At 34.2% G+C, this 13,314-nt stretch overlaps 1 protein-coding gene across 1 annotated transcript; it reads left to right on the forward strand.

Annotated features, from left to right (window-relative positions):
* The first annotated feature begins 269 nt into the window (after positions 1-269).
* LOC104901767 (uncharacterized) lies at positions 270-8,801 on the forward strand. Its single transcript, XM_010689373.4, has 9 exons — positions 270-471; positions 547-683; positions 849-886; positions 2,545-2,655; positions 2,829-2,908; positions 4,235-4,271; positions 4,821-4,862; positions 5,330-5,403; positions 8,186-8,801. Exons 1-8 carry the CDS (start codon positions 349-351, stop codon positions 5,395-5,397), a joined length of 636 nt encoding a protein of 211 aa, XP_010687675.1. The 5' UTR covers positions 270-348; the 3' UTR covers positions 5,398-5,403; positions 8,186-8,801.
* The last annotated feature ends 4,513 nt before the right edge of the window (positions 8,802-13,314 follow it).

Raw genomic sequence — 13,314 nt, forward strand, 5'->3', positions numbered from 1 at the left:
TAATAATAATAATAATAATAATAATAATACTTAATAGTAATGAAATATATTTAAATAATAATAATAATAATAATAATAATAATAAAAGTAATTAGTAAAATAAATTACATCAATATAATAATAGTATTTAACAAAATGGTTATAAAAGAATGGAGTTAACTGAACTGAACTACACTGATTGAAGCTGAACTAAGCCGAACTGAATCGAAAATAAGCTGGCAAGAACAGGCCCTTAGTCAATACTGATGGTTTCTTTTCCCTCCCCTCCCCTCCTTTCTTTTCTCTCTGAACAAAACCACCTCCTTTTCTTCAAAATCACTCTCTCCAACTCCTACTAAATTTCTTCGCATGGCTTCTTCCTCTTCTCCACAAATTACCAACAACCTCGAAAATAACAATAACAATCCAAATGACACTTCCGTTTCTCCCTCTTCTGCTATCGACTTTCTCACTCTTTGCCACAGTCTCAAGGTACTGCTTTATCTCTCTCCTAATCATGAATATTATTAGCAGACCATTTTCCGACTTTATTGGTTAATATTGTAGTTTTTGTGGCAGACTACGAAGAGGACAGGGTGGGTGAAGAGAGATGTTCAAAACCCAGAATCCATTTCTGATCATATGTATCGTATGGGGTTAATGGCTCTTATTTCTTCCGACATTCCTGGTGTTAATCGTGACAAGTATGGATTCTTATTTTCTGGGTCATTTTTGTTTGGTTGTTAATTTGAGTTTTTGCTTTCTGGGTAATGTGTTTAGTGTTGTGGATTTGTGTAATTTGATTTAGAAGTTTATAGGCTATTCTTTTTTTAAAGCTTTTAATTTTTGATTTTTTGGGTTTATTTTAGGTGTGTGAAGATGGCTATTGTCCATGATATTGCAGAAGGTGAGAGAGTTTTGCGTTAATTTACAATTACAATGAACTCGCTGTTAAGTGATTAGTAATAGATAGAAGTACTTATTAAGGGTGTGTTTGGTTGGACGGAAAACATGTCCGACGGAATGTGGTTTTCCGTGAAAATCATTTTCTAGAGGAGAACATGTGTTATTGTTTGATATGGTGGGGGAAAAGTGCGGCTTCTTTTGCCTCCTTAGGGGAAGTAATTTTCCACCCTTGGAAAATGAATTTCAACCCAAATTTTCCGTTCCTTGATCCGATCAAACCAAACAGAGGAAAGTGTTGAAAATAGTATTTCTAGAAAACACTTTCCTCCCAACCAAACACACCCTAAGTGAAAATAATGAAAGTGTTTGTATTATTGTACGAAACCTAATGGAATGTAGTTGATAGGTAGGCGGTAAGTTCCATGTAATTGTTTTGTTTCGTTTTGTAGAATTAGAGGAATTTGTTTAATGTAGTAAAAAGGGTGATGGATCTAGGTTAGAATCAGAATTTGAGAATCTGATTCCAAGGAGAATAAGAATCAAAAGAACTAGACATAAAAGATTGAGAATATGAGATTTGATAAGAGTCAGAGGGCAGGTTGAAATGAAAGTATGCATGTGGATTGTGGACATCACTGCTAAATTGTTAATGATTTTCTTGATTAGCTTTAAGCTGATCAAGAACTCACTTGAAAGGCCATATATATGGACATGCTTTTGAGAAAAAAAAGAACTGTGGTTATCTAATCATGGCACTTGTGCGGACCTAATTAATCTTTTTTTTTTTCGAAGAAAGATTATCGCAAAACATACATGATGTTATGAGATTATGTATTTCTTCTAGAGCAATTGTTTTTTATTTTAATCAGTGTGGAATGTGGATACTAGGCAAGGAAGTTTTTGTTTGGGAAGTAGAATGAGAAAATGGATGTGTGATATTATTACTTTTATCATTTAGCCACTGGATATCATTTAGTCAGTGTGGACTGTGGATAACTAGGCAAGGAAGTTTTTGTTGGAAAGTAGAATGAAAAAATCACCTGTCTTCAAGCTGCTTGAGCTTGCACGCCCTGGTGGAAATACTCCAGTGCTTCTTTTCTCAATATCTCCGGAGCTTGATTGTTTATTTTTCCATGTTCACTTTACCATATTGGGCTTCTTTCCTAAGTCCTAACAAATTCTGAAGGGTACTGTTTTACCTGTTGGAGATTGGTTAACAAGAAATGATATGTGAAGGTGCTATTTGTAATTTGTGCATGATAAAGGTTTTTTTTATTGGTGATACTGATACGGCTTTAACATACTTCCTCCGTTTTTTTAGATGTTACACTTTCTATTTTAGGAAATTTTAAATTAGATGTTACACTTTTATTTTGGGTAATAACTTCTCTCTATCTCTCTCCTATCACATGTTCACATGGGACCCTTTTGTTTTTCATTCTCTCTATCTCTCTCCTCTCCAAGAATTACCTAGGAGTCCGTGATTTGAAAAGTGTAACATCTAAAAAAAAAAAACGGACGAAGTATATATTTTTGTGATTATTAGTAAATTACGTTTATTAATTGAGGACTTTAACAATCCTTTTATTGCTGTTATTCAATCTTTATATGCTCATTAAAGTCTGAAACAATTTCACGTTGTTCCCCCTCCCTGAACAGCAATTGTTGGTGATATCACACCTTGTGATGGAATTTCCAAGATGGAAAAGAACCGCAGAGAAAAGGAAGCACTTGACCATATGTGCAATGTCCTTGGTGGAGGATCAAGAGGTTTCCTATGTGCCTTTGTTCTCTTGCTCTTTCATTGTGTAATCTACTTCTGATGCAAGAAGGGGGACGAAAAGGACATTTCAACCCCTGGTATCTAGCACCCAAGTGGTTTATCTATGTTGCTTGGTTTCTTGATTGTCTTATGTTTTGCTAAGTGATTCTATAAAATGCAGCCAAAGAGATATATGCTCTGTGGATGGAGTATGAAGAAAGCTCATCTCTTGAAGCAAAGATTGTCAAGGATTTCGACAAGGTGTGTTGATACTTCTACACCTTTTCAGGAATTTTCTATTTACTAGTACCCAAAATAAGAAGAGTATATTCATATGATAAAGTGGCAAGTCGTCTATAAGACTGATAACTATGGTGAATCACCCCCTTATCTTTCAATTGTAGAAGATTAGCATCATAGATACATCTATTTTCTTTGCTTTACCCTTATCCATCTTCTTACCCAATGTCTGCCAAAAAATGATGTGGCATTGGTGATTATGTTGGAAATAATTTCCATATTTGTATGTACAGTATTAAGTTTTTAAACATGCTTTAATATGTTAGTATATATCTACTTTTCATCAATTATTCTTTATTATCGCTATTAAGGCACCTATTTTTGTCCTGTACGTAGAGCCCAAAGATGAAAAGGAACTCCAGTAACCATTCTTTTATTGAAGATTATACTTTAGCACAAGTTGCAGCTTACCTTTTAATATGGTTTCTGAAACCATTTTCAAGGTGCACAGTTCTTTAGAAAATAGTGATCCTTTTTCCCAAAGCCCGTATGGAGAATTACTCTTCTAAATGGACTATAATTACGTAGCTATAACAGATCGCAAGGTTTGATGCACACTGCAAGCTGGCTAATGAGTGGGACGATGCGCCTGCTCTTTTGTAGTGTGTGTCCTGTGTGCCTCCCTGCTGTTATCATGTGTTATTTTATTTCAATTTGTTCATACAGACTTCTGAGACTTTCTATTTGTTTCTAGTAGGTACTTTGTGCCTCCTTTTTTTCAACACACAATCCATTAAGCTATGTTCATGCCTTTTGGAAAAGACTTAATGTACTCATTGGGTAATCTACCTACATGAATTACACTATATTTATAGTGGTTTACAACTCTGTAGAAACAACTGTTTTTTTGTTTTTCTATCTCATGTGGGTAATGTATCCACCGGGCCCATGTAGCTTGGTCTTGATCTCCCCCAGAGTTCTTGTAAGAGTTCCCTCAAGATTTTTGATTGTGGTATCACTTTTGCATTAACTTACATGCACCACACCCTTTTACAATCATGGGGATATTTGAATGTCTTCTGTTTCTTTTGTTGGTACTGTGGAAGTATAACATTTTGCATGCTTATTGATGGTACCAACTTTTGTAGCTCGGGAAATTAAATCTCCCTTCTGTTTATCTGTTTTCTCAATAACCTGTGAACATTGCATTTCTTGTTATGAAAGTGATTTGAATGTTGAAATACTGAAAACAATCACCTGGGTAGTTGAGTAGAACCAAGTGCTCGTGTAAGATAGTGCTTTGTATCTTGCTGTCGTTCTAATGTACTATTCTTGTGTGTTCTTCAGGTTGAGATGATACTTCAGGCATTAGAGTACGAAAAGGGTAAGCCTTTTAACATAAGATCCAATCGCTTCATAAAGTCTAGGAAGCCTTTTGCTGCCTAAAAATTTCATATGTTCTTCAGGTCGAGATGACACTTTAGGCATTGAGCACTTTTTTCTTTCTTTTTTGTTATAATTAGTTGTGTAAGGATGTTGAAACGCTTATAATTATTCTCTTTTTCGCTCCTTGGATACCTTAGGCATCACACAGTCTGACGGCTTTTTAATGCTCCCTCCGTCTTTTTTTAGTTGTTACATTTATTTTAGCACACACAGCAAAGAAGCATGTAGGGACCATTGAAAAGTAGAGCAATAAAGCATAAATTAGTTGTCTTTTTGTGTAATGAAGACAAAATTAAGAGTATAAAGGTAAATAATATGTGGGTACCACATACTAAAAGTAGAAATATTTGGCAAATGTAGTAACTAGAAAGAGACATGTCTAAATGGTAAATTGTAACAACTAAAAAAAGACGGAGGGAGTATTTGACTATTGTGTTAAGGTGAAAATTAATGTTCAACTGCTCGTTCTTTTTTGTCTTTTGCGCAGAACAAGGGAAGGATTTGGAGGAGTTTTTTGAGTCCACTGCTGGTAGGCATTTCTATCTTTTCCAACCTTCTTGTGCATATTTACTTTCTACTAACAATGGAAGAAGACTAGTGAGGACCATTACATAGCATGTTAGTTATTCTTCCAGTGTCGTAGTCTAATAGTCTAATATTACCATGCTGAAGGGCTGCATTATTTTCTTCATGTATATTTGTTTTAGTTTCACTCTGGAATCCCATTTGCAACGTAAAAGGTTTTTCTCTGAGAATTGAAAGCTCACTATTTTTTCTTATTACATCTATTTTCCCATTTTGCTTAGAGCCTTACAACAAAAACTACTCCACAATGCCAAACACTTATTTTCAACAGGATGGGATTGGTTTACATAGATCCTCTGCCTCCATTCTTTTCTACCAGTTGCTAAATGCTTTCTTCATATCACAAGTAGATCTTTCGATGTTGTACATTCTATTTCTAGCTTAAGTATTGAAGTGAACACTTGATTGCAGGAAAGTTCCAGACTGATACAGGCAAAGCATGGGCATTAGAAATAGCATCCAGAAGAAAAAAGCACTAATTACAGGTACAGCAGCATCTTTTTTGTAGGCTGCTTAAACCTTTGCTTCGTAATGTAACGAGGGTCCTTCGTTCGGATCCTCGTACAAGCTGATTGTCATTCTCAGTAATATGTATTTTGGGAAGCTGTGAAACTACCACTTTTACTAAAATCAACTAATAGAGCATCTCATCAACTTGGGTTGGCTTGCTTTAGGTTTTTACGCTTCCCTTTGTATCCTCAACTTATCTGAGGCTCGTGTTGACCAAACGAGAGCCATTTGATTTGAGTTAATGCGAACAAATTTAGCTGGCTATTACTTGTGACTGTTTTTTTTCCTGGTTTCTGAAGTATCTGATCTGCTTAGAACACAAATTATGCGATTAAAGTTTTAGTATCACATGTACTTCCTCCATTTCATAATACTCGTTACACTTTTCATTATGGAAAATTTTACATTACTTGTTACACTTTCTTTTTGCGCAATAAACTCCTTTATCTCTTTCCTCTCACATGAGTCCCTTTCCTTTTTACTCTCTACCTCTCTCTTCTCCAAAAATTATCTAAGAATTCGTAAATTTAAAAGTGTGCGACTAATATGAAACAGAGGAAGTAGGAAAATCAACAATTACACAACAACTACTTAGTGCAAAGATTGATGGTGAGTCAGGAAAGATAAGTTAACATGATCTTTACCTCCATCGAGACACCTCTCCCAATCGTCGATGTCACATTTTTAGGCTTCGAACTTAAAATATCCTGTTAAATTTAACCCGTTGCAGCTCGTAAATATTACACAAGAGGCAAAGTCGAGAAAGTTTATTATGCTTCTAGTTCCTCTTTTCCTAACTTTTAATTTGATCAGGAAAAGCACATAAAATGAATCTGCTAATGAAGGTTACAGATTCAGTCAAAAAGAAAAAAACTTAGGGTGCGTTCTATTTAACTTATTGGACCTGAACTTATTGGAATTTATCTGAACTGAACTTATTGAACCTGAACTGAACTTATTGGAACTTATTAAACCTGATTGGACCTGATTGGACCTGATTCAACTTATTGGACCTGATTGAACCTGATTGGAACTTATTGGACCTGATTGGAACTTATTGGACCTTATTGGAACTGATTGACCTTATTGGACCTTATTGGAACTTATTGACCCTGATTGAAACTTATTAGACCTTATTGAACCTGATTGAAACTTATTTGACCTTATTAGACAAAAACATTGACCATGAATAACATAAATATTACCACTAACGTAAATACTACCCCTCAAATTTTTTTATGGAATAATAATTATTATAATTTGTCCTTTAAAAAATAATGATTATTAATTATCTCTTATGATAATTAATTTAACAAAAAAATTACTATTTATATATTTGCCTATATATAACTTTCATCACTAATATATCTAATAGTGTTGTTTTAATTTTATAAAACACTAGTAGAAAATCAAAAAATTAATTTTATAAAATACTAGTAGTTACTAATCTAAGCTGAGCAAAAGGCACTGAACTTTCATTGTAAAGGGCTTGATTATGGGCCTGATTCTCCTTTTCCTAATCAATGAAAATAAGCTGAACATTTATTGCTAACAACAACTCCTTCATTCATTTCTTCAGCTTTCTTCACCTTTCATTTATTTGAATGTTACTAGAAGAAAGAGAAAAAAAATGTTCAAAGTCACAGTAGCTTCAACACCTCTCAAATTTCTTCTCATTACTTCTCCTTTCTTCTCCTTTCTTCTCAACACAGTCGCTTCAACACCTCTCAAATATTTGTAATTATAATTATTATTATTATTGTTAACCTTAATTATTTGACCATGATTATAATATTATTCAATAGCAATATGAATAATCAAATAATAGACAATAATACAAGTATAATACTATACATTGTGGTACTTTAATAAAAAATTATAATAATAACATAATCAGCTAATACTAATATGAATAATAAAATAGTAGACATAATATAAATAAATAATAAAATAATAGACATAATAGACATAATACAAATAATTAATAAAATAATAGACACTAATACAAGTATAATACTATATAATCATTGTGGTACTTTAATTAAAATTCTAATAATAACATAATCCGCTAATAGTGATATGAAATTATGAATAACAAAATAGTGGACAATAATACAAATGTTTATTAAACATTGACTATTTGGACCTTATTGGACCTTATTAGACCTGATTGGAACTTATTGAACCTTATTAGACCTGATTGGAACTTATTGCACCTGATTGGAACTTATTGCACCTGATTGGAACTTATTGGACCTTATTAGACCTTATTGGAACTTATTGCACTTATTAGACCTTATTGCAACTTATCTGAACTTATCTGAACTTATCTGAACTTATTGGACCTGAAACTTAATTTTTTAAGTTGAACAGAACGCACCCTTATAATATCATAGTCGCTCAGGGTTATTTTGGTCGATTGATCTTTCAATAGGCTAGTTTCAACAATTCTCGTTCTTTACACTTCTTTTTACCTGCTTGGCCTGTAGTAGGTATTAACACTAGATTAATAGAACTAGTGTAAACTATGTTATAGAAGTATAGAACTGTTAACACCAACACATGTATATACTTGGTTTATGAAAGATAATACGTTTGCTTGTTTTGGTGGCACAAATACAAAAGGGCTGAATAATGCATTCATGTAGGTATAACTAACTCGCTAACAAATGACAATGATTATATTTTTACAATTTAGTCACATAAACAACTGTTACCGTCCTAACTTAGCTAATACTTCTATATTCTTCTACAAAGCAAGATGACTAAGAGGAAGATTGATACGTAGGTGGGGGTGGCATAGGCGGTCGATCAGGCTGTGTTCTCTCCGTCGATTTTCCCGGTGGTGAAAGCGTAGGGTCCCAGCTAGGAGGAGCAGCATCAGGGTCGGAAGGCGGCGGGTCACGTGGACCGGTTGTCAAGTCCGGACCAGGGCTTGAACCTGGTTTTGGATCAGGAGGTATACGAGTCTCCTCTTGGCTAGGGTAGTGCTCCTTATTGTCACTTCTTTCACTTGAGCTTATTGTCCTGATTATGATAGGACGAGAATATATTGATGGAATATTAGTAGTAGTTGTAGGTGAGCATAATAACATTAATGATTTCTTCATAAATAAGACCTTGGATGTTGTCATGATTTTGGATATATTCTTGTTGGGAGGGAAGGTACGTTGAGGCTTCTTTTATGGCATAGTCAGCATGGCCGCATGGGTGTATTATATTGTTAGGTTTGAGCTAGCTGATAAGTGATAAGTAACAAGTATAAGTGTGTGCGTTTAGATTGACACGTTTTTGTACGTGGCAATAGGAATAGGTTGACATGTGTTTACAATGTTTATGACATGAAATTTAAAATCCATAGTTTTAAGGATAAGGCATGATTTTCTATATGAAAAAAAAAGTAAGAGAGTACATGTAATTTTGAAGACCTTTTGGCAAAAAGAAAGATCCTATTGGACCAGTATCTATCGTAGGTCACTCATTTTAACTACATAGGTCAACGCACGCCTGATAGTATGGGGGATATTCATATAAGAGAATTCCTACTTTCAAACATAAATAGATAGTGGGATTCGAATTTGTTACCTCAAAGTTACAAGGTGAGTTTTACTCCACCTCGATCAAGCAAACTTGGTTGAGTTATATGTAACTGCAAGTTATATTTTATCGTACATTTGGATGTGTTGTAAGTATGGTACGATCAAGGTAATTTTTTTGCTTACGGTTTATTTGAAATCCTCCTAATAATCATAATCTTTATCATATAAGCCAAGAGAGTAGGTGTGGTGTCCCTCTTGAAAGGGCTTATATACCCCTAATTTGAAACAAAAATAAAAACTATTCAAAAATTTCTCGTTCATTTCCTGATTTACAACGCATAAGAAGGGAAGTTGTAAAAAGAGAGAATTAACATATAAAAAAATTCAAGTATTGCCATTAAAAAATTACGTACAATGAGGAAACCAACATAACAAAGAAAATTTTCAACAATCATTGTAAAGTCAAAAGAACAAAGTTTTCTTTTACCTAAATATTTAGCAACAATTACAAAGTACATTAATTAAAAATTCATAAAATTAACTCATCTTTTTATTTTTTTCAGTTTCATAATTGTCATCGACAAGATGTTTTTTTAAGCGAAATTGGTAAACTTGTATGAAACCATAATAAACAACTGAAATTAAGCATACTTTTTGTTGCAGGACAACCTTTGTGACAAATGGAAATTTTATCATTACAAATCTCCTAATATTCAAACAAAAATTTAGCTAAACTACTAAGTTAGGTAAAGTGGCAAGTAAGGGTCGAAACCGCAAGGAATAGCCAGAACAACACAAATATTGATAATTGTTGCAAGCTAAATCGAAGATTTGGCAAGATGATTGGTTTACTAAATTAAGAGCTAAAATAACTAATTAACTAGGACCTTAGGAAGACACTAAGGGGTCGTTTGGTTCAAAATAAGGAATGGAAAGGGAATGGAATGAGATGAAAGGATGGAATGGAAATGGAATGTGTTACTTTAGACACTTGTTTGTTTTGATGTAGGAATGGAATCATTGGCCTAATGACTCCCTTACTTTTTGTTTCCTATGATGTGAGGAGGGTTTCAAGATGGGGGAATCAAAATTGGGCTAGTAAGGGAGTGAAAAAAATGGATAACCCAACCAAACATAAAATAAGGGAGTGTGTTACCTCAATCCGTTTCCAAGCCTAAAATATTTCCAACCAAATGGACCCTAAATGATTAGATAATAGATCAAATGAGAAAAACATTGGAGAAGAGATGAAGGTTCGATCAAGTAATATTGATCAACATAATGCTCATACAAACCACACAAATCACAAAACATAATATCCATAGGCATAAACATGGGAGACATTATGAGCATGCATGGATGCATTAGAAGATTTGGGATGGAGAAGAGATGTAGAGGAGGAAGAAGAAAACATATTTGACCATTGTAATTGAGTTACCAAGGCATCAAGTTCTGTAGAGAGCATGTTGATGGGCTACACATCATATCTTCCACCCCTCCTTTCATAACGTTCATGCCCCAAATTCGAATCATTTTGCACAACATCATCAATAATGTCGGATATACTCGCTAGAGGCTTCTTCATGATTGGACCATCAACACCCGCATCAAGACTTGTCTTAGAGGCTTTTGTGAGACCATGGTAAAAACAATGAAGTCTAGGACCTTCATGAGGGTATATATATCCTCAATAGCTCTTTGAATCTCTCCCAAGCTTATCGCAATGTTTCATCACTCTCTTGCTTGAATGTCATGATTTGAGAGCACATATCAACGGTCTTATCCGGAGGAAAGTACTTGCCGATGAAAGCTTGAGTGACTTGAGGCCATGTAACCAATGAGTAATTCTCAAGCTTCTTCAACCATTGCTTTGTTTTGCCGATTAAGGAAAATTTGAAGAGGCTTAGTCGGATGTAGTCTTGAGAGACTCTATTATGCTTCGCCGTAGAGCAATAATTCGTAAATGTTTGCAAGTGAGCTTGTGGATCCTCATCCTTTGTTCCACTAAACTGATTCCTTTCTATCAAGCCAATCAAAGCGGGTGGAAGCTCAAAGTCATTTGCTTCGGTAGTGGGTGAGTTATGGCACTTCTTAACTCAAAAGGACCCAGAACACCATAACTTCTCAAGTCTCTATGAGTATCCGCCATTGAGCGATCACTATTAGTAGGACTTGATGATCTTCGGGAAGTTCTTGGAGAGTTGGCTTCCTCCTCTTCTCGTGCAAAGTCCTCAATATTGACCGAAGTGGAAGATGATGCTTGTTGAGTTCGTTGTGTGGCTCTAAGCCCTCACCTTATGGCCTTGACGGTCTTTTCCAACTCCGGATTGTATGGAATCAAAGGAAAGACACACCTACTTGGCATACAAAAATGAGTTGAAATAAAATAGTAGAAAACTTAGACTCATACAACTTCACAACGTTTTATTGCTATACGCTATTCCCCGGCAACGGCGCCATTTTGACAAAGGAAAATTAGGTCGTTACAAATCTCCTAATAGTCAAACAAAACCTAATTAAACCACTAAACTAGGTAAAGTAATAAGGGTCGAAATTTGCGTGGAATAGCCAGAATAACACTAATAATGTTAATTGTTGCAAGCTAAGTCGAAGATTTAGCAAGATGATTGGTTTACTAAATTAAGAACTAAAATAACTAATTAATTAGGACCTTAGGAAGACGCTAAATGACAAGACAAGAAATCAAATGGTAAAAAAAACATTGGGAGAAGGGACCATGTATCCGATCATATATGATTTAGGCAATTAGAAAGACGAAGTATAGGGGGAAGACAAGCAACTAATTGAGATTTGCCGAGAGAGTGAGGGAGGAAGAACTGAGAGCGAGGGAGGTGCGGGCTATGTGTTAGATTTTAGGGTTTTGTTACCTACATTGTTGCGCCTATAATATCGGGCCTTTTTAATATTTGAGCCTTTTTGATGCGGTTTTTTATAGAAATCGCAACAATAATAGATTAAAATTTTAATTTTTTAATCTATTGTTGCAGTTTCTGTAAAAGACCGCAGTAATATATCTAGTCAAACTGGTCAGATGTGGGTTTCTCCTAGAATGCACCAATAAGTTGATTTTCGATTTTTTAATTATCTTTTGACGTAGTTTATTGCTGCGTATGGGTAAAATCGAAACAATTCAGCCGCAACAATAAACAATTATTCTACTAGTGTTTTCTCATTTCTACTTGCCATTCTATATAAGTTAAAAATGGTATATGCATCAAATAATTCAATTTAAAAATTGAATGGACAAAATATCTTGACCTTTTTTTATATAAGAGAAGATGGTATACACGACTCAAACCTGAAAAGTCTGAAACACTGACTATCTTTGATAATTTTTAATTTAGTCAAACCAACTCATTATGTCTATTTTTTTTGTTCAAAATTCATTCAAAAAAATTAATGTAAAAAATCCCTCATAGTCGTTGTTAGTTTTTTTTATATTAGCAAATTAATATACTTCTCTAGATTCATCTAACTATATTTCACATTTTAAGTGTAATCATAAATATAATACGTATGAAGTATATAATAGTAGGGGTGTAAGTTCGGTTTTCGGTTTGGTTTTGGGACAAAACCAAACCAAACGAAAATTCATTCGGTTTTAACATTTCAAGTCCAAATCCAAACCGAAATTCATCCGAAACCAAACCAAACCAAACCGAATTCAGAAATCCAAAACTGAACCAATCCAAACTAAACTGAATAAAATTTCTATTTTTTTTCCAAAATCCAATCAAACTGAAAGAACACAATAGATAACAAACCAATAAATGAAACAAAATAAAATTTTGTAACTTTATCTATCATAATTGTCAATTCTTACAAAGAATAAAAATTTCGTAACTTTTTCACAATTGTAATTCTTGATATTTGTAAATAACGAGATACTTATACATTTGTAACATTGTAAGAAACCAAAAAAAATAACTACAATAATTTTACATAATAACGAAAAAAATAACCTTCTTAAATATGAAATGGAGGAGATATGCTTTGACTACTTCGTTCTTTAAATAACAAAGACATTGAGATAATCATGCAGTAAAGATTAAGGTGACTAGTCCTTGGAGTTCGGGATCTATCCAACTCTCTCAACTGAAAAACGAAAGAGATCTTCGAGATAGAAGATACAGAGGGAGAAGAAGAAGTAGGGGAGAGAGAGAAATGGAGGAGAGAGAGGAGTGGAGGAGAGTGAAAAATGGCTGGGTGTTAGGAGATGGGAGAGGATTAGGGTTTGTTAGGACTTAGGAGAGAAATAGGCTCAAAGTTAGGAGGGAGAGAGACGGGTTATGGATGGGTTGGATATATTTTAAACCCATCAATGTC

This window comes from Beta vulgaris, chromosome 8 (genome assembly GCF_026745355.1).
Source record: "Beta vulgaris subsp. vulgaris cultivar EL10 chromosome 8, EL10.2, whole genome shotgun sequence".
NCBI lineage: Eukaryota > Viridiplantae > Streptophyta > Magnoliopsida > Caryophyllales > Amaranthaceae > Beta > Beta vulgaris.